Source organism: Bos grunniens, chromosome 26 (genome assembly GCF_055505025.1).
Source record: "Bos grunniens cultivar Pamir isolate PY7600 chromosome 26, Bosgru_T2T1.0, whole genome shotgun sequence".
In the NCBI taxonomy this organism is placed as follows: domain Eukaryota; kingdom Metazoa; phylum Chordata; class Mammalia; order Artiodactyla; family Bovidae; genus Bos; species Bos grunniens.
The window spans coordinates 20,508,665-20,531,130 of record NC_141190.1 but is presented as its reverse complement, the minus strand read 5'-3'; the positions used below and the strand labels follow the sequence as shown (position 1 = coordinate 20,531,130).

At 44.2% G+C, this 22,466-nt stretch overlaps 1 protein-coding gene across 5 annotated transcripts in view; it reads right to left on the bottom strand.

Annotated features, from left to right (window-relative positions):
- The window catches only part of CNNM1 (cyclin and CBS domain divalent metal cation transport mediator 1), a 73,170-nt gene that overhangs the window by 26,026 nt on the left and 24,678 nt on the right, over positions 1–22,466 (bottom strand). Inside the window, exons 2-7 of one of the 5 annotated variants that reach the window (XM_086377182.1) lie at positions 17,660–17,803; positions 14,061–14,201; positions 11,672–11,841; positions 9,662–9,761; positions 9,270–9,317; positions 5,787–5,849 (exon numbers count right to left, since the gene is read on the bottom strand). In XM_086377182.1, the coding sequence (XP_086233308.1) occupies positions 5,787–5,849; positions 9,270–9,317; positions 9,662–9,761; positions 11,672–11,841; positions 14,061–14,201; positions 17,660–17,803 (666 nt within the window). Of the gene's footprint in view, positions 1–5,786; positions 5,850–7,547; positions 9,318–9,661; positions 9,762–11,671; positions 11,842–14,060; positions 14,202–17,659; positions 17,804–22,466 lie in introns of those variants that run through there. The other 4 variants (XM_086377185.1, XM_086377181.1, XR_015155165.1 and 1 more) reach the window with 4 other exon arrangements.

Genomic DNA, 22,466 nt, shown 5'->3' with positions numbered 1-22,466 from the left:
TCAGGCCAAGCTGTTGACATCTCCCTCGCCCATCTTGCTCTTACATCATGCTCTCAATTTGGGTGGAGAAGTGTGGCAAGCTCAATCCTGCAGACTTCATGTGGTTTGCCTGTAAGGTACATCTGTCCTGGATGGCAAGTTGGAGTTACTGAGGTTGGGTGGAGAAGACACTGGGGTAAAATCGGGTTGTGGTGAGAGAAGGGGTGGAAGAGGATTTTAAAGAGAAGTCAGGGCTGGATGGAATCTCCCCTCATTCTGTACGGATAGGCAGGGGCCCTGAAAACCTAGACACACCTCTGCGACTCTTGCTTTACTCGTGACACCTGTGCCCAGAGCTCTCACAACTCTATCCCAGGAACAGGAGCCACACACAGAAGAACGCCTCATTCTCCTTTTCAGTCTGGGGATGTGAGAAGAGGTAGGGTTCATCAGCTGCCTGCTTACATCTTTCCAAGTCTCACTGAGGGACAGAGAGGAACAACCCGATTTGGTCATCATCACTATGCCACAGGCCATCTGTGCTTTCTAAACTGGATGCGGGAATTTAATTACACAGGCTTATAAGAGTACAAACTAGGATTATTAAAATTCATCATTCTGGGGTACTATTCAACATCAGAAAACCAAATGCCAAAAGCTCTCTGTCAAAGCTGCAATGTGAACTCTGCAAATCAGCCCAAGTTAGGAGCCCAGATGAACTCGCTCACATTACATGGAGCTTTAATGGTTCCCAAATGTTGACTACGCAAGAGCCGACCCAAAGGAATATTTCCACTTACCACATTTCACAAAGTAAAAAGATTATTTTTAGGTTCTTCCTTTATATTCTGGGGAAAAAACTATCCTCACTGATCTCAAAGTACATTACAAATGCAACTGGGCTTTGAACAAGGACTCTTGCTCGCGGCCTCTCTCTTGCTTTTGTTCTTTCATGGATTCAGAAGGACTGTCATGGGGAACTTGAAATCATCTCTACCATCAGGAGAAGACAAAAGGAACGAATCCGGGGAGAGGGAATGGTAACTGTAGTGGGGCTGTGTACTCTCAGTGGTTTTAAATAAAAACGCCTGCAAATCTGGCTAATCACATATCGCAGCATACTCTGGAGGTAATCCCCACACACTCTGCTCTCCTTATTTCACCCTCAGGCTCAGCTAGAAGGAAACTGCCTATGAGTAATAGTGGCAATATTTGGAGTAGGGACCACCAGCCTCAATCCAAGGTGAGTACATACCATAGTTGATTAGCACAGCTGCTTTCAAAATGCAAACAAGTCACAGCCCTCTAGAGGGCACAACAGGCCCACATTCAGAAACACAGTAAGGTCCCAGGCAACAGAACAAGGCCTAAGAGAGTTGGATTCTGGTCCTCAGCCCTCCGCATCCTAATTACACGTCTGACACTGACCCAACCGCTTAATTTCTTAGAGTTGTTTTCTTACCTATTGTCCCCAAACAATTTCTGCCCATCTCCTAAGGTGGTTGTGGGGATTTAAACAAAATAACCAGGTCTTTTAAAACTTAAAAGCCCTCTTAATTTCCAGGGACTCTCCTGGAGGTCCAAAGGTTAGGACTCTGTGCTTCCACTGAAGGGGGCAAGAGTTCGATCCCTGGTAGGGAAACTAAGATCCCGCCTGCCATGTGGTGTAACCAAAAAAAAAAAAAAGATGGGAGTAAGACATAACAATGAAGACCTCCAAGACCTTTTAGAACTAACACCCAAAGAAGATGTCCTTTTCATTATAGGGGACTGGAATGCAAGAGTAAGAAGTCAAGAAACACCTGGGGTAACAGGCAAATTTGGCCTTGGAATATGGAATGAAGCAGGGCAAAGGCTAATGGAGTTTTGCCAAGAGAACCCACTGGTCATAGCAAACATCCTCTTCCAACAACACAAGAGAAGACTCTACACATTGACATCACCAGATGGTCAACACCGAAATCAGATTGATTATATTCTTTGCAGCCAAAGATGGAGAAGCTCTATACAGTCAGCAAAAACAAGACTGGGAGCTGACTGTGGCTCAGATCATGAACTCCTTACTGCCAGTTTCACACTTAAATTGAAGAAAGTAGGGAAAACCACTAGACCATTCAGGAATGACCTAAATCAAATTCTTTATGATTACACAGTGAAAGTGAGAAATAGATTTAAGGGATTAGATTTGATAGAGTGCCTGATGAACTATGGACTGAGGTTCGTGACATTGTACAGGAGACAGGGATCAAGACCATCCCCATGGAAAAGAAATGCAAAAAAGCAAAATGGCTGTCTGGGGAGGCCTTACAAATAGCTGTGAAAAGAAGAGCAGCAAAAAGCAAAGGAGAAAAGGAAAGCTATAAGCATCTGAATGCAGAGTTCCAAAGAATAGCAAGGAGAGATAAGAAAGCCTTCCTCAATGATCAATGCAAACAAATAGAGGAAAACAACAGAATGGGAAAGACTAGAGATCTCTTCAAGAAAATCAGAGATACCAAGGGAACATTTCATGCAAAGATGGGCTCGATAAAGGACAGAAATGGTATGGACCTAACAGAAGCAGAAGATATTAAGAAGAGGTGGCAAGAATACACAGAAGAACTGTACAAAAAAGATCTTCACAACCCAGATAATCATGATGCTGTAATCACTGTCCTAGAGCCAGACATCCTGGACTGTGAAGTCAAGTGGGCCTTAGAAAGCATCACTACGAACAAAGCTAGTGGAGGTGATGGAATTCCAGTTGAGCTATTTCAAATTCTGAAAGATGATGCTGTGAAAGTGCTGCACTCAATATGCCAGCAAATTTGGAAAACTCAGCAGTGGCCACAGGACTGGAAAAGGTCAGTTTTCATTCCAATCCCAAAGAAAGGCAATGCCAAAGAATGCTCAAACTACTGCACAATTGCACTCAACTCACACGCTAGTAAAGGAATGCTCAAAATTCTCCAAGCCAGGCTTTAGCAATACGTGAACTGTGAACTTCCAGATGTTCAAGCTGGTTTTAGAAAAGGCAGAGGAACCAGAGATCAAATTGTCAACATCCGCTGGATCATGGAAAAAGCAAGAGAGTTCCAGAAAAACATCTATTTCTGCTTTATTGACTATGCCAAAGCCTTTGACTGTGTGGATCACAATAAACTGTGGAAAATTCTGAAAGAGATGGGAATACCAGACCACCTGACCTGCCTCTTGAGAAACCTATATGCAGGTCAGGAAGCAACAGTTAGAACTGGACATGAAACAACAGACTGGTTCCAAATAGGAAAAGGAGTACGTCAAGGCTGTATATTGTCACCCTGCTTATTTAACTTATATGCAGAGTACATCATGAGGAACGCTGGGCTAGAACAAGCACAAGAGGGAATCAAGATTGCTGGGAGAAATATCAATAACCTCAGATATGCATATGACACCACCCTTATGGTAGAAAGTGAAGAAGAACTAAAAAGCCTCTTGATGAAAGTGAAAGAGGAGAGTGAAAAAGTTGGCTTAAAGCTCAACATTCAGAAAACTAAGGTCATGGCATCTGGTCCCATCACTTCATGGGAACTAGATGGGGAAACAGTGTCAGACTTTATTTTTTTGAGCTCCCAAATCACTGCAGATGGTGACTGCAGCCATGAAATTAAAAGACGCTTACTCCTTGGAAGGAAATTTATGACCAACCTAGATAGTATATTCAAAAGCAGAGACATTACTTTGCCAACAAAAGTGCGTCTAGTCAAGGCTATGGTTTTTCCAGTGGTCATGTATGGATGTGAAAGTTGGACTGTGAAGAAAGCTGAGCACTGAAGAATTGAGGCTTTTGAACTGTGGTGTTGGAGAAGACTCTTGAGAGTCCCTTGGAGTGCGAGAAGATCCAACCAGTCCATTCTGAAGGAGATCTGTCCTGGGTGTTCTTTGGAAGGAATGATGCTAAAGCTGAAACTCCAGTACTTTGGCCACCTCATGCGAAGAGTTGACTCATTGGAAAAGACTCTGATGCTGGGAGGGATTGTGGGCAGGAGGAGAAGGGGACGACAGAAGATGAGATGGCTGGATGGCATCACTGACTCAATGGACATGAATTTGAGTGAACTCCGGGAGTTGGTGATGGACAGGGAGGCCTGGCATGCTGCAATTCATGGGGTCACAGAGAGTCAGACATGACTGAGCGACTGAACTGAACTGAAGACATAATATATGTAAATTAATGCATCTGTATAATAAATCAAGTATGGGGCCAGAATGTTCCCAGAACTGCTTTCTGTAAATCCAATGAGTGAGGCTTCTTCTTCTGCTGAGATGGAACAGAAGTAAGAATGACTGTAAATACTCAATTATAGGATTATACTGATGAACTAGAACTAACCTTTTTTTAAGTAGGAAGTTTTCATTAACTAGGTTTTCTGATGAGCTGAGGGTTGATTTTTAAAAAGTATATTCCAGCTCTCATGCTTTCATTCTTCTTCTTTTTTAATGCTTTGATCTTTTTAGTTGAAAATATTTTAAAAATGTGCATCTTCCCTTTCTGCTGAAACTAAAGAGCACGTTATTCATTCATCAAGACTCCCCACGTGGGAAGGATCTTGAAGGTCCATGATGTGGTCATTTCTAATTTTGCTGGCATGTGGGAGTGACCACTCAGCTGGTGAGGGCACCAGAATGGCATCTCTGATGGGCCATTCTCCTGTAGTCATCATAAAGGCATGAGCTCCCACAAAGTGAGAAAAAAAATTTTATTTATTGGTGGAAAATCACCATGAAGAGAGAAAACTGATAAAATTGGGGAAGGTGGTTAATTTGTTTTATACAGATAAGCATGGGAACCAGATGGCTTTTGATGGAAAACTGTGATTTGTGAGAACGTAGAAGTCAACATAAATAGTTCTGAAGTTGCAAATTTGGGGGTTTTAGGTCTCAGCCTATTTGAATGTTGAGAATCTACTATATACACAGTGAAATACAATTGATTTCTTGATGATGAGGCTATGGTGGGGCCTCAGAATCACTACCATAGCATTGGAATAAGGAAGACAGATGTAGAGGGTGTGGGGAAGTGGATTGTGCTTTAACTTCAGGGTAACTTAAATAAATCCTTAGTTTGGTCATTATTTCCTCCATGAAACTAAGAGATCAACTTCTAGGGATGAAAAAAGGAAACAAGTTCTTAACCGATTATTCAGATTTATTCTATTCTATTCCATCTTAGAGTTATAGTATGGAGCTGCTTTACCTGATTAAAAGGAAATCGGTAACTTTTCATTAACAGGAGAGGTTCAACCTAATGAAAAGCTGTTCTGAAGTTTTTAATATAGCATCCTTTGTGTGAGCAGAGCCAGAGCGATTATGGTCACTACATAGTAACATTTCAAGGAAGATGAGGTGGGGTTAGTGGTTAACTGAGGTCAGAGACCACGTAGAGGAAAAGACAGAGGAAAAATGGAAATAAAGCATAGCCTTTCATTGTTTTCTCCCATTTTTCATCTGCTGCACCTCTTATCCCTCCTTTCTGCAGTCAGACAAACGATAAGGAAAAACTCAGACCGTTCCTCTCCAGCCCTCCCCATTTCTCACATGGATGCACACAGGCATATCCCTGGGGGCTAAGTTCATAAGTGACACTGCTGCACCAGCAACGCTTGGGCAGTGAGTACCAGTGAGTAGTAGCAATGCATCGTGCTATGCCTACGTCCTGGGCGTGTCTGTTGGGAGAGGCTAGTTTTCATGCGGGACAGTGACAGAGACCAAAGGCCTCTTGTAAACCCCATGGATCTATGGAGACCCCATGGATCTATGGAGACCGAGACCCCATGCATGTTTACCTGGGGAGCCTGCCAGAGAGTCCCCTCTGCTGAAGGCGAAGGTACGAGACACAGAGACGGGCACTAAAGAGTCAAGGATTTGTGAGTTGTGAAGGGGAAGATAAACACAAAAGGAGAGAGACAAAGAGCAAAGTGGGTGAGACAGTCTGCTCCTGGATCTTCACAACATCCCATTTCTCTGCCAAAGGGAGTCTTGCCTCTGGAAACATGGAAATCGCATCTTCTCACAAAGTCACTCTCCGGAAAGAAGAAAATAAATAGATTTTGCTGAAGTTCTTCCAAAAAGATGCACAATAATCTCAGAGGGGATGAGACCCACCAGTGACAAGAAAGGCAGTGTCCCAGCAGGGAGTACGCGTGGGCAGTGTTCCGTCTGAGACGCCTTTTTGAGCCAGCACATGTGTTGGGAGCCCAGCACTGCATCCCCTCGGGGCCCTCCCGACTGCCTTAGGGTTTCTCACCTGCGGGAGGGCTGAAAGCAAAGTGCAAGCTCCTGCTAGGGGGGGCATCCTCGAGGAAGAGGAGGCTATCTTCTGCCTCGGACTCATAGGAGTTCCCTCTGTGGGCACAGTGCTGGGGAGGAACTGTGCACAGCTGGAGCCTTGGGACACAGGAAGGGCAGTTTCTAGCAATCTTCATGTGAATCAACTTGATAAACTAAATCATAGTCACTTCTTAGCCAGTACAAGTGCTCCAAAGAACCTCTCTTCCTATCCCCTTTTCCTTCGCTCTCTTTCCCCACAGTCTGAAATGGTGCTGGCTATCACTTGGGGCCTGGGTGGAGTGGAATGTGTAGTAATATTCCAGTCCTTCACCGACCTTGATCCTGATCCAGCAGTCCGGGAGGCAATCTGTCTTTATCCCTCTTATCTGATCATTCCCAGAGTCCCTTCCAAGAAACTGAAGTCAGTCTGCAGGTGACAGCACTCTGAAATAGGTGGCTTTGGCAGTCTTAGTTGCTGCACCCAATGATTTGCCTGAAATTACCCAATAGTGTAAAGGGGAGAGGGGAGAGGGGAGAGCCTTATCCTACCTGATAATCATTTATTTTGTCAAGAAATCACATTCTTTGTCAAGGAATATTTAAATGGGCCCCTAGTGTTGCAAGACACACTGGAATAAGAAACCCCATTGTCTCGAGAAGAATCCTAGTACTTCTGGCCTACAAATTAAATATATCTCAGTCAAACAAATAGGAGACTTGTTCTCTCCCACTTCCACACCCCTGTGGGCATCTGTTCTGGTCACGCTGAGCTCAGACCCCATTCCTCCAGATTACCAGGCTCACTTTGGTCCTCCTGGGTTCCCTGGCAATCAGAACCAAGACAAAGGAGACAATACTGATTGTGTTTCCTTCACCCAGCACAGGAAAAGCAGAGGGATTGACTTATAACCTCAGACTCAACTTTGAGGCATCGGTCACAGGGCCAGTGTTCTGGCAAACTCATCATCTCATTTATCACCCTCAAGGCTGACAAAGCTCCAGATTGGCATCAAGGACTAGTTAGGTAGACTGAGACCCTACAAGAATCCACCACTTTGTGGTCCAGCCTTAAGCTCTTCCTTGACCTACAAGTAAGGTTCTTGGACAGTGAAAGATGCTGGGTGGCTGGACCTGGGCTGAGAGGTGGACCTGGAATAAGCAGGGGCAGGGGGGTAGTGGTGGTGGGCTTGGCAGTTATCCACACCTAACTCTATTAGATGTGGAGGGCTCGTGGGGGAGAAAGGAAAATGTCTCTATATCCCTACAAGCTAATTTGATTTCTTTTTCCTCCTGAAGATGGATAAATAAAGATGCTCAGAAGTGTGGGGAGGGAAAGAGAGGTTAACATTTCTTTTTAGTTAACCAGTTTTGAAGGAGAGATTACTATTGCAGGTTTATTCTGTCTCAATGATAAAATGGATTTTGATAGGAAGAACTAGAGACAGGAAGGAAGGAGGAACCAAATAACATTTTCCCACTACTTAAAAAAAATTTTTTTTAAAGAAAGAAAGTCATGTAAATTAGATGGGCTTGGGACCTTTACGCAGCAATTTACCCCTAGAGTCCCCACTTCTTTTGGTCTTATGTAAAGGCCAACACATCTAGGTAACACTTTGAATCTCAGTAGTCACTCTACCTTGAGCAAGGACCAATGTGATGGCTGGTGGAGACCTCCTTTAGAGAACCAAGGTCTACTTGGTCCTGTAGACCATCCCTCTCCCATATCTTGACTTCTTGTTCTGCGAACTGATGCTTCCTTCACCAACCTTAATTGACATTTGCCAGTTTATATAACAACATACCAGGGTTTTTTGTTACAGCCCTCCTTCCACATATGTGGGACCACTCCTTGGGTGTGGGCAGCTATTTCAATTTCTTTTAAGTCCTCTGTTGGGCCAGGATGGGAAATTACACTGTAAATTGTCCCAATATTCCCACATAGAAATGACATCCTGGAACATGTTGGATCTAAGATCTGTATTTCATTGTGCTGTTTGAACAAGTCAGGCCACTGGAATGCACTGAGTAAATAGTTGCATTGAGGTGATTCGGAGCAGGTCATTTCTTTAGTTTCTCTGTTAAAACAGTACCTACTTTTCAGGTGCCGTGGATTGTGATTTCAAGCTTTGGGACCCTCTGATAAATCCCAATATAAAGCACTATGGAAGATTTTCTTTTTTTTTTTTTATGATGAGAAAAAACACCCATTTGGCATTAAAATGGCCACCATAAATACTAAGAGCTGAAAGCAATGCAAAATTCAGACTGGTCAATCAAAGACAAATCTAGAGAAATAATGCTTTTTGGATCACACTTGTATCACAACAAATGCCATGCCCTCTAAACACAAGTACGATAACTGATGCAGGCAGCAGAGAGAAGGTAGAGTACAGAAGGGGCAGAGAACACCCACCAGAAGCCTGTGCCAGCCCCTGCCATCAGCATGCATGGCCAGCCGCAGACCCCTCCCCACCTGCTGAGATGTGGTCAATGAGCAAAGAGAAGCAGATGAGCAATATATGTGCCAGCCTGGGCTTTACATCCTAAGATCTTGCTGTTGCTGCTTACTAAATGCCACAGACACAATAATAGCATATTACGGTTTGCAAGTAGAGGACAGAGGGTGAATTACCACAGCAGAGAAGGAATGGTTCAACCTCCAGCAGAGCACACAAAACCACCTGCTTGCATTCCCTGGCAGGTGACAGCAAATGGTGCCTCCCCTCACAACCTCCCTCGCTGGGCATTCATCATTTTGCACATGAGCAGAGAAGCAGCAGAAAACATTCTAGACTCTCAGAAACTAAGCTCCCCCGCCCCCTGCCCTGTGGTCTGCGGGTACCTGGCAGAAAGCAGTGTTCCTGGCAGAGCATACAAAGAGGCTGCCAGCATTTGTGTCAGTCCCAGCCCAGGCTGAGAGTGGTTGGTCCGGGTCCCCAGCCTGGGCTGAGGCAGGACCTCGGCAGGGAGGACGAGGGAGGGGTTTGAGAGATACATACGAAAGACAGAGGATCCAGCCAGACTTCCAACCTTCCGCACATCGTTATCTAAGGACAGAAGGATGCAGTGTGTTTCAGAGGCAATTCAGAAAACACACCTTCTTAAAGGAATTCTCCCTCTCCCACCCCACCCACAGCACCAATCAACCCTGCAAAAACAGGTAATCAGGTGGAAGTAAAGAGTAAATGTGTTTTTTCATATTGAAAATTACCACTATCCATCCCTAACACTGGATAATGTTACAGTCTACTATGTACTTCCACTTCTAAAGTCCGGGAAGGTAAAAGGCTTGTCCGGGGTCCATAACAGGAGTCATGACTTGGAACCCAGATGCATTTTCTCCACTATCCCACTGCTTCCCCAATAAGCTATGGCTTGGAAACTGGAATACCTGAGCAAGCAGTGGTCATGATGGCTGGGACACCATAGTAGGTGAAGGCTCCGTTCTCGAAGCGAAGGCCTTCCTTACCAACCTCCACTTCCACTTTACCCTGGAGAAAGAAGGTAGTGTGCTAAGGGTGTGGACAAGCACTTCCAGCTCTTTTAGTGAAGATGACCCTAAGTACTTCTGTTTGGATAATAAGTGGACCTAAAATCTTATCACAGGAGAATGTGAATTCCATCCAGATATGTTTTGAAACAGCAGCTTTAACTTCAGGAGCCCTTGGCAGTAAAGTTCTTGTTTAGTTAATAAAGCAGTATCCAGTCATGAACATGCAAGCTTTCCTTGAAGATTCTAATGGCTCCTTCTGAGGCAGGTCCAGCTAGCTCAGGACCCCATAAACCCCATAAACTGCTCCAGTGGTATAGTCTGAGACTGCTGCTGCTAAGTCACTTCAGTCGTGTCCAACTCTGTGTGACCCCATAGATGGCAGCCCACCAGGCTCCCCGACCCTGGGATTCTCCAGGCAAGAACACTGGAGTGGGTTGCCATTTCCTTCTCCAATGCATGAAAGTGAAAAGTGAAAGTGCAGTCTCTCAGTCATGTCCCACTCTTAGCGACCCCATGGACTGCAGCCTACCAGGCTCCTCCATCCATGGGATTTTCCAGGCAAGAGTACTGGAGTGGGTTGCCATTGCCTTCTCCGATAGACGATCTCTATTATCTCTAGCTGAGATAAAGCCAGATTCTGTGAGAAGCTTGAGCATATGGTATGCTATTAGGGGTCTGAAACCGTGTGTATGCACTGCATGGATCCATCCCAGACCCTACAAGGCCTGTACTATTTTTACCCCCAGTTTTATAGATGAATCAATTTTGAGGCTCATAAAGATTAAATAACTGAGTCAAGGTTAGTTAACAAGTACCAATATTGGAATTTTAAAACTAGGTCTTTCCAATTTCTGAACCTACCCTCTTGCCCCTATATTTTACCCCCGCCAAGATTTATTTGAAAATGGTTATGTTTATATTAGGCATAAGACTCTACTAGCGTTCCTTGTGTTATATAAACAATGTAAACACCCTTCTCAATTTCCAACAGTAAAGAATGCGACTCCATTTCTGGAGAAGAAGGCATTTTAACGAGGTTATCTGGAAGGATGGGTTTGAGGCATATACCATGTCCGAGCAGACAGGTGGCAGGGGGACTGTAACAGAGAGGCCCTTTCTAAGTCACTGTGAATTTAATTAAGATTTTAAGACAATCATTGTATTTAGGGTTCACCAGATTCTACTGGGAAGAGACTGTGAATAGGGGCGGGGCTAATGGTGGAGCCAGGCCAGGAGGCGGGGCTGGAACCTTGCCTGACATTTATTAACAGGCCTCTCCGCTTATTTACACCCACTCAGGGCAGGGTGGGTGACTGTACTCATGTGAGTACCAGGAAGATGCTGCAGCTCTCTCATTTGCTTGTTTATTCCCTCATAGCGCCTTTAAGGAGAAGATTAAGGGACTGCAACAGTTGAAGTGTGGCAGAGAGAGTGGACCTGTTTCATGTGCCTCCAGAGAGCAGAGCATGGACCAGTGGGTGGAAATCAGAGATGGTGAGGTTTTAGCTCGACAGAGAGAAGAGCTTAAAACAAGGAGTGCCTGAAATTTGGGAGGCATTGCACAGTTGCATTCCTGGGCATGGCCAAGCAGAGACAAGAGGTGATAGGGATTTTGTAGGACACCAGTTTAGGAAGTTCAGCAGCAGAACCCCTCGGCTGGGAGTTACCCACTGCACCCCCAACCACAAACATTGCTGACATCAGACTAAATGCCATCAAGACCCCATCACTCTAGGATGCCAGCCAGTCACACCTGTCTCCTTCTGTGAGTCATGGACAAACGCCCGCCCCAACTGGCCTTGCTCCCAAGGCAGCCTTGGAACCTGGCTCGGAGGAGGCATGGGCATTCCTCGTCAGCCTGGAGAAGTCCTACCTTGCCCTTGGAGGGTCCAAGGCTTTCCCACTCACCTGCAGAAGCAGCACAAAGTAGTCCACGGGGCGGTTGCGCTGGTAGAGGTAGTGTTCCGGGGCCTTCTTGTTCTTCTCATCAAACTTCAGCTCCTGGATCACATTGGGATGTTTCAAGAGCCGAAGCAGGATCTTCTCCGAGAGGTACAGAGACTTAAATGGCTCCACTTCTAGGGGAGGGTGAAGGCAGGAGGAATCAGCAGCAGGGAGGAGTCAGGGTGGACATAACCAGAGCCATTCATGCTCCACGCTCCATCCTGCAATTCCCTTAGGTGGGTGGGTCGGGGGGTGTCTTAAGCCCAAGTGTGCATCTTCGGGCCCTCTGGGGATATGGGTACCTGCACTGGCATTTCAGGTCACTGTTATGACAGTGTCAATTTTGTTATTAATTTTCTCATTGACTTTATTTAAAGCTGCACATAGACTTAAAAAAGAAGAAAATCCTGCCATTTGTGACAGCATGGATGAACCTGGAGGATGTTATGCTAGGTGACATAAGCCAGGCACAGAGGGACAAATACTACACGATACCATTTATATGATGAATCTAAAATAGTCAAATTCATAGAAACAGAGAGTAGAATGGGCTGGGAGAATGAGGTAATGGGGATATTAGTCAGAGGGTACAGAGTTCCAGTTGTGCCAGATGAATAAATCCTAGAGATCTACTGCACAGCATATAGAGCCCAAGAACAATGCTATACTGAAGACTCTTGAGAGTCCCTTGGACAGCAAGGAGATCCAACTAGTCCATCCTAAAGGAAATCAGTCCTGAATATTCACTGGAAGGACTGATGCTGAAGGTGAAACGCCAATACTTTGGCCACCTGATGCCAAGAACTGACTCATTTGAAAAGACCCTGATGCTGGGAAAGATTGAAGGTGGGAGGAGGAGGGGAAAACAGAGGGTGAGATGGTTGGATGGCTTCACCTACTCAATGCACATGAGTTTGGGTAAACTCCGGGAGCTGGTGATGGACAGGTAGGCCTGGCGTGCTGCAGTCCATGGGGTCGCAAAGAGTCCGACATGACTGAGCGACTGAACTGAATTGAACTTAAAATTTTGCTAAGATCTTATATTAACACACACACACACACACACACACACACACGAATAGTAATAACACATATAGAAAGTGGCAGGAAACTTTTGGAAGTGATGTTTATGGCACAGATTATGATGATGGTTTTATGAATGTATGTGTATCTCGAAGCTCATCAAGTTGTTTACATTAAATATGTACCATTTTTTGTATGTCAACTATATTGCAATAAAGTGGTTTAAAAAGCAGCTGGAGTTAGACATGGATAAGTAAGCCATGTGAACATGGCTAAAAATGTTTTTGTTTTAATGCTATGATCAAATGAAATACAGAGAATTTAATCTGACTTATTTGTATGATGTATATCTGTTGAGTTGAAATGAAATTTCAAGTTAACAGGAACACTTAATTATTTAAGTGGAAAGTTCTCAATAAGAAGCATCATTGCATTGTCTTTACATATTAATAGATATTATTATATACTATATTATTATGTTATGTTATACTATACTATTATATTATGGCATATCATTATATTTACAGATACATCTGCTTTGTTCTAGGAAATCAGATATCCAGTTGACATCTGTAGTCATTGAAAGACTATATTAGAACTATAAAGTCAGAACTATATTACACGTTTAAAACCCTAAAGAAGCTCCAATTTAAAATTTTCTACCTTTTAGCATCTGGAATAGTACTAGCATTCATTATGCACTCAATAAATACATGCTGGATTAATTAAATAGTGAACTTACTAATGTGTGTGATTGTTCTAGGTCAGCACATAATTAGGCATGAATGAGGAGATTAGACAGCTCAAAGACAATTTTACCTTCTTACAAGAAGGAGAAGTTTATCTTTGGATCCTCTCTTTTTTTTTCTCTAAAGATTCTGGGATTCACAATCCATGTCTGTATTTGAAGAACTCATAGCTCACAGGCCTACATGGCCCCTGGAGAGTCCGGGCCCCCAGGGCTTTGTAGCTACATAGGACATCGCCTGTCCCTCCCAGATGAACCCTCTGGGCCACCAACCCCCACCATGAAGCAGGTAGAGGAAGGGAAAGTGCAGTGGTGGATTCCTCAGCTCTTTTCTCAAGTAGAAGAGAGAAAAGCAGAGTTGCATCATACTCACTTACCCTGAGAAAATCGGAGGCTGAAAACGAGCAAATGTAGGGTCCTGTTGCCCCTGCCCAAGGATAACCTCCTCTTCTGGAACAGAGGTTCTTAGTCCCTGCACTGGACTCGTTGCAAGGTGTTAAGGATGACTGGTGCCTGGGTCCCGCCCTCCAGAGCTGCCTTGCCTGCCTGGGGTGGAGATGCAGGAGGGCAGGGTCATCATACCTGTGGCCATGAAGCGGTGTGTGGCCAGCAGAAGCTGTGGCGAGATCTTCACCCTCATCTCCGAGTCGGAAAGCTTAAACAAGGAGAAGTCGTGCCGCTTCCTCTCCCTGTGTGGGACCCTCTGCTTTTTCCGATTGTCTGCTGTGGGGACAGGGGACAGATCGCAACTATCTCAGAGTCACTGTTGATTTTTGGAGGTTTCACCTGAGACAGGTCCTTTGGGACCATGGGGATTTCTGGAAAGTGTCAACAAGTCTCTGTATTAATCGCACTGAAGTGGTGAACAGTGGAAAAGTGGAAGGCTGGCCTGGGGCTCCAAAGTTCAGGCTTCTAGGGCTGGCTCCCCTGCTTATGAGCCGTGCAGCATCTCTAAGCATCACAGTCTTGTGTGCTTTAATTTATACAATAGAGTTAGTGATTAATCATAACTCTTCTGCTCATAAGTTTAGTGTCTGCATGCTTAGTCACTCCATCGTGTCCGACTGTATTCAACCCCAGGGACTGTAGCCTGCCAGGTTCTTCTGTCCATGGGATTCTCCAGGCAAGAATACTGGAGTGGGTAGCCATTCCCTTCTTCAAGGGTCTTCGAAACTCAGGGATAGAACTCAGGTCTCCTGCATTGTAGGCAGATTCTTTACCGTCTGAGCAACCAGGGAAGCCCCATAAGGTTAATGATTAATTGTAATTTTTCTGCTCATCTCAGGTAGTTATTATAAGACTCCCATCAGAATCTATCTGTGAAATGCTTACAAATAACTGTATGCTTACAAAAAGGACTTCACACACGAGGGACTTGTGTTCTTAGCATCAGGGACTCTGGCAGGGCCTGGGGGTTTATGCCTCGGCCATACTCCTGTCCCCAGAGCTGGACTCACCTCGTGTCTTCCCACTGATTTAAACCATGCTCCGAGCGGTACAGACGGATGCCACCCAAAGGAGGTGGGGGGTGGTCACTCCTCTTTCCACTCACAATTCTCTTGCTTCAACCCTGGCCCCTCCACCGGGAGAGAATTGGGGGAAATAAAGGAAAGGAGAAAAATGCAACTAGCTCTATAATCCATAAAGGTGAGTTCTCCGGGTGGGCCTCAGGCAGGACTATTGTGATTATTGATTGAAAAAAATCTCTGCTTTTTCCAGTTTAATTTTTCTCTCTGCTTTTTAAAATCTTGTCTCTCTCTCTCTCTAAATATATATATATATATATATATATATATATATTTTTTTTTTTTTTTCCAGGGGGTGACTTCCTTGGTGGTCCAGTGGCTAAGACTCCACGCTCCCAAGGCAGGGGGCCTAGGTTTGACCCTTGGTCAGGGATCTAAGATGCCACATGCCACAACAAAGTGTTTGCATGTTGCAACTAAAAAGATCCTGAGTGCTGCAACTAAGACCTGACACAGCCAAATAAATCAATAAAAATCTGTTTTGGGATAAAGGGTAGGTTTTCTTTGGTCATATGTCTCTTGCTTTCCCTTAGTACTGAGTAAAATATTGAAACTTTAACCTATCTTAACCTGTGCTAGGGAAGCAGAGAAGCAGATTAGGGTTTTTCTAAAGTTGCCCTGGAGCAAAACAGCGGTTCAGGGAACTCAGTGCAGGCTGAACAGACACACTGGAAATGAAAGGGAGAGAACTCCAGGGGACGGGCTCCCTGGGACTCTCCCCCTCCTTCTGATTTCGCTCTGCCACATGACTGAGTTCCCTTCTAGAAGGAAGAAAGTGCCCTCCTTCACACTGCTCTTTTGTGGGCCTGCCTTGGACTTCCGGCCCCGGCTTTAAGGCTCCTTGTGTCTGGTTGCCACAAATGGTGAGATCCCACAGTGAGATCCAGGCCCAGCTGTCCTGGGGGTCAGGATCTGGGGAGAAGCAACACAGTAGTCCTGGCTCCTCAGCCTTCTCACCGTTCTTAAGGATTCATGCTTATTTATAAGAATGGGAAAATCATAACCCTCTCTTTTAGAGAGGGGATGGTTTAGCAAGAGAGCAGCAAAGATATCTATCAGACCACTCTTTTCCATTACTGGTAAGTAACCTTCTGATTTATATGACGTGTTCGTCTAAATATTCCCTCTCTATCCTCCATCAGAATGCTACCAAATAGTTAATCACCGGAGAATCAGTTTCCTCTGATCTCCCTCTTCATTCCTTCTATTTTATTCTATTTATTTTTAAAATACTTTTTTTTTGATGTGAACCATTTTTAAAGTCTTTATTGAATTTGTTAAAAATTGCTTATGTTTTATGTTTTGTTTTTTTGGCCATGAGGCATTTAGGGTCTTAGCTCTCCAAGCAAGGACTGAACCCATACCACCTGCGTTGGAAGATGGAGTCTTACCCACTGGACTGCCAGGGAAGTCCCCATTCCTTCGATTTTAATAGTGAGTATTGGAATATCAGGTTGTTGAAACAAATGCCCTAGGAAGAGCTTACTCACTTAGACTGCTGTCACTACTATTAACATCAGCCACTAACACTTTAGTGTGAATATTTTCACCAATATATCTATTGAGACACTTGGGATTTCTAAATCTAGAGCACAGTGATAGTCAGAGGTGGAGAAGGGGAAAAGGACTGGGGGATGGAGAGATCAGCCCCTATTTTAAGGTAATGAGCTGGGCCGGGGCTCCACTGCAACAGCAGACACTGTGACGCTCCTGCTAAGTTTCATCAAGGCTTGGCCCACCTTGATCTGATCTCTTCTCACCCCAAAGGGAAGCACTCTTTCTGCACCACTCACTGCCTTAGCGTCTTGAAGTTTTTTCTACTAGGAGCTTGTCTCTGAACAGTTGCCCCCAGCAAACCAAGGACACAGATCTGGAGTGGGTTCTCTGAGGGGAGGATGGGGACTGCTGTTATACTTGATGAAACTGGGAGGAGGGGACACTTACTGGCCTAGGGACTCCCATGGATTTGATAACACTCCCATTTTTGAGGAAAGCAGGCCTTTGTAATGTTTGTGAGCAAAGCTTTGATAAGACTCAGTAACGAAAGCAGTCACTATCGCAGGGAGGAACCTGTGTTGTTCCTGGGAGGATTGGGGAGGAGGGTGAGGAGACTAGACCAGAGCCAGGGGTGAAAGGGAGGAGGAGGGGAACCAGGCAGCAGGGTTGAAACATACACAGGACAAGAGCAGCGTCTAAAAGGACGACTTAGGTCTGGCTTAGGTTGTGCTGGGTGATGTCATGAGTCTCCACAGCACGCTGATGTTGCTGTGAGTGAATCATGAGTGGAACCCCCAGGGATGCTGGGGTCTATGTCCAGGTGGACAAAGAGACAAGCCAGGAACAACACAGGGGACAGAAACAAGGGCAGAGAGGTCATCTGAGGTGCACTTCATTTCCTCCATCCAAAGGCCAGGAGGTCTCCTTTTCATAGTCTTGGCTCTGTTCCTAAAGGTTCTCTCTTGATAAACATTTAGCTAGCATACTCTCAGTGACTCATCGGTGGTTCAGGCTGGGGCATGTTGCCATGCCAGCCCCTGGGGCACACACAGCAACACTTGGGGCTTGTCCTGACCCCCTTTCACACTGTTCATTAAATTAAGCCAGCTCTGAGAACCTCACAGGAAAATATGATGGCTTTGGACAAGAGCCACTTACTGTAGAGGTCAGTTTCATCCAGGATCTCTGACTTGATGATCTCCTCTATGATGTCCTCCAGTGTGACGATGCCCATCACCTCATAGAAGGGGTCCCCTTCTCCCTCGTTATTCACCCGCTGGACAATGGCCAGGTGAGACTTTCCTAGAGACAAAGGAAGTCACAGTTAAGCATCTGGGATATTTTCAGAGAAATTTCCTTTTGAGAAAATGATACTAAATTGCTCTCTGACCAATCTTGGGACTGAACCACTGAACCCATTCCAGGATCTCTTTAAAACATGAAGTCTGTATACAACCTCTTATAAATGCAAACTTTATACTTTTATATCACTATCGCTTTTGAAGCAAGTTACTTGGACTTCCCTGGTAGTCCAGTGATTAAGAATTTGTGTGCCTAACAGGGCACATGGGTTTGATCCATGGTCTGGGAAGATTCCACATACCTCGAAACAACTAAGCCTGTGTGCCACAACCACTGAGCCTGTGCTCTAGAGCCCTCGTGCTGCATCTAGAGAAAGCCCATGTGTGGGAACAAAGATCCAGTATAGCCACAAATAAATAAATAAATAGAAAGTTACCTGATATACACAACGCCATTTAATTTTTTTTCCTGTAATTTTCCTATATTAAGAAGTATATCTAAGCTGAAGGAGGATGAATAATCTAATTGAGAGAATTAGAATTTGGAGTTAGAAGAAGTAGGTTAGAAGCCTGCAAACCTCCTCGCCCCCATCCCTAACTATCTTAGTGACTATCTGTGCAACTCACCCTGGACAAACCAGTATGTTAAACCTGTACTGAATCTCAAGCTTCTCATCCAGCATTAGAAGATAATACTAAAATGGTGATTTTCAATATGGCTCCCAGAGGCTTTGATATGCCTCCCATTGAGAAGCATGGTCTAATCAACTCCCTCGGGCTTGTGGCTGCTTCAATCAATCGAGAACAGGGAAAGTGAAAGTGTTAGTCGCTCAGTTGTGTCTGACTCTTTGTGACCTAATGGACTGTAACCCACCAGGCTCCTCTGTCCATGAAATTCTCCAAGCCCAAGGGATCTTCCTCACCCAGGGATCAAGCCCGGGTCTCCTGCCTTACAGGCAGATTCTTTACCACTTGAGCCACCAGGGAAGCCCAGAGAACAGAGAAATGTCTGCAATGAGGCTTCTGAGAATGCATCATAAAAGGCATATAGCTTCTGCTGCAGAAACACTCTAAAGAAGTCTGACAACTACCGTGAGGCCACCATGGTGAAGGGGACCCATGTCGGTGCTTAGGTGACAGTCCCAGCTAAGCCTGGCCTTTCCACCATGCCACCAAAGTGCTGGACAGGTTAGAGAAGAAGCCTTCTATGGCGGTGGATCCTGCCCCACCTGCTGGCATTCTCCCCAATCATCTGAGACGTTTCTAACCACGGGCACAATCACTGTGAAGCAGAGATAAGCAACTCCCACTGAATTCCTGACTCAGGAATCTGTGAGCATGATAAAATGGCTGTTGTTTCATGCTTCCAAGTTTTGAGGTGGCTTGTTAATAGCAGCAGTAACTAGGACAATCAATTTCCATCAAGTGATTGTGGAGTTCAAATGGCCTAGTGGATGTGTCCAGGATCAGTTGCACAGATAGTCACTAGGGAGTAGGGGCAGGGAGGTTTCCATAGTGCTTTCCATCAAGGCACTGTGTAAACTGTAATATGTCATAGGCAGTTAACTTACTGCCCAGCAGCTGACTAACAACAGTTAACATTTATTGAGATAACTACATGCCAGGTACTATTTGGAGCACTTTACATGTATCAGTTCATTTCATCCTCATAACAACCCCTGAGACAAGTACCATTATTATTCCTATTTTACAAGCGAAACAACTGGGGCACAGATGGTTAACTAATAAGCCTAAAGTTACAGTCTGTAAGTGGCAAAGCTACACTTTGTGAACCCAGGTAAACTGGTTTTCGGTCCTAATCTAGAGACTGTCTTACCTGAGTCCTGCTTCACCTTGGTTTATTTTCATCCACTGATAGATGCATTTTCTGGATCTGTTTCTCAGAGGACAATCTGGGTGGTTCTTTTCCTTGGCTAAGAGAACATCTTCTTAAATTAGGAGACTATCTAGGGTACGGATTCAGATGTTATTCTTGCCCCTCTCCAAAAAAAGGAAGTTCATGCCTTATCACTGCTACCCTGTATAAGCTTTTGCTCACCCACTGTTAGAAATATCAGACTAGTAAGCTTGCCAGTGCATAATTAACCATTAAAATTTAAACAACATGAATTTACGTATCAAATACTTCAAATCGCAAGACAGCTACTTATTGGGATTTTTAACGAGACAGATGGCATCTATATCACTCAAAAATAGTCTCTAATTTCCTCTCCACCTTCAACTCATCCTGCGACTTACTCCCAAACTGACTTGATCAGGCCACTCCCCCACTCAAACACCCTCCCTATTGCGCACAAAGTCAAATCTAGGCTCATTAGTTTGGTATTCTCAAGACTGCAAAATGTAGCACCTCCCTGTCTTTCTAACTGCATGCCCTACCACATCCTCCAAATATCCCGTACTCCAGAGGAACCCTGTTACCTCCAGCTCCTAACTTCCTCCACGTCCATTTTCCAGGTTCTCACTCACACCATCTCCTTTTCCCATTCTGTCTCCTTTATAACTCCATTAAAGCACTTATCACAATTTGCTGCTTCTCATAACTTAAAATGTATGTGTCCTCTACAGCAGCAGTCCCCAAACTTTTTGGTACCAAGGACTGGTTTCGTGGAAGACAATTTTTCCATGGATGGGGAGGGGGGTGGTTTTGAGATAATTCAAGTGCATTACACTTACGGTGTATTTTATTTCTAATCTAATGCTGCCACCGATCTGACAGGAGGTACCAGTCCGCGGCCTGGAGGCTGGGGACGCCTGCTCTACTGGGCCTACGTGTCTTCCTCAGATTGTAAGATTCTTCAGGACAAAGGCTCATACACTTAGTCAGGGTTTTCTCTACACAACAGGCAGTCAATAAGTGCCTGATGAACTGAGCTAAGACTGAATAAAAGTCCACAGTTTATGTAATACATGATATTAAAACCAGACAAAACCCTTTTTAAAAACTAAAATACAGTGTGTTTAAATTAACATTTAAACTGAATCAGTGGTTCTAAAATTATCCTTTGAAACAACTACATCCTGCCCAATTGGATTGAAGTGTTTTGTAGCTTAAATTAGATTATGTTAATTGTTAGGATGTGCTCAATTTAAAATTGTTTTTTTTAAACACATGTTCTTAAACTTCTGGCACCTGCTCTCACTTTTCTGCTAACACGTGCTAGCATATGACTAGCATAATGGAAAAAGTTGGAAAAGTGATTTCTTAAAATTATTTTCTATAATTGGATAATTTTTTGTTATGTGGAGCCCAGAATATATATAATACAGCCATACTTCCTGCCACCCAGAGGTTAGTTTATATAATGGGATTAAATAAATCAACATCTTATGTTGTTTCACAAGAAGTGTCCCAACTTCCAAGTGAAAATCCACCTTTGGTCTACACCTTTCAAGGTCAATTTGAGGACAAACTATATGATCATCAGGGAATAATGATTTCAAGTCCTAATTATATGATATTCAAGACAATGTACTTGTGTAATCTATTTAGAAATATTTTATAATTCACAATCAGCCTTTATGATTCCGTCAAGTGCCTGTAGAGATCTACAAACAAATGAAGGAAGTCATTGTTTCCTGGGGACAGACTGGAACAGGAATCAATAATCACATACCCCTGTTCTGAGCTGACAATGGGACAAGAAAGCCAGCTGTTCCCATGACACACATACCCCAGGTCCCTCCCTCAAAGCAGCTGGCCTTGGAGACGCAACTCCTGACACTCTTCCTCTTCCTGGGCCCCAGAAGTGCTAGAGCTGTGGGCCTGGGATGGAGAAGGTTCATGTCTCTTAGAGATCTTACCAACCCTGAGCGATGACCTATGAGTATTCAAAACTGCGGCAGTGGAGGCTCAAATTTCACAAGTGTTTCTATCTTTTGCTGGGCAAAAACTGTTTCTAACATGCTTTATGTCTCCTCCCATGGATGAGTGCTGTGTTTACTTGCAAATGGCACACTTGAGGGAGTGGCTTCAATCTTGGTTAATCCCCTCTGATGTCCTTCTATGAGGTTCTGTGAATGCTGTCCCTCTACAGACTAGCAGAATTGCTCAAGTTCCTTCTAACAACCACTAGCCTATTGATTTCAATTTCCTTCCAACTTACTAGAAATTTGGGTATCTGTGAAAGAAATTTAAAATATCAATGACCTCAGATATGCAGATGACATCACCCTTAAGGCAGAAAGTGAAGAACTAAAGAGCCTCTTGATGAAAGTGAAAGAGGAGAGTGAAAAACATTCAAAAAACTAAGATAATAGATTCTGGTCTCATCACTTCACGGAAAATGGGTGGGGGAACAATGGAAACAGCCAGAGACTTTATTTTCTTGGGCTCCAAAATCACTGCAGATGGTGACTGCAGCCGTGAAATTAAATGATGCTTGCTCCTTGGAAGAAAAGCTATGACAAACCTAGACAGCTTATTAAAAAGTAGAGACATTACTTTACCAACAAAGGTCCATCTAGTCAAAGCTATGGTTTTTCCAGTAGTCATGTATGGATGTGAGAATTGGACTATAAAGAAAGCTGAATGCCAAAGAATTGATCCTTTGAACTGCAGTGTTGGAGAAGACTCTTGAGAGTTCCTTGGATTGCAAGGAGATCAAACCAGTCAATCCTAAAGGAAATCAGTCCTGAATATT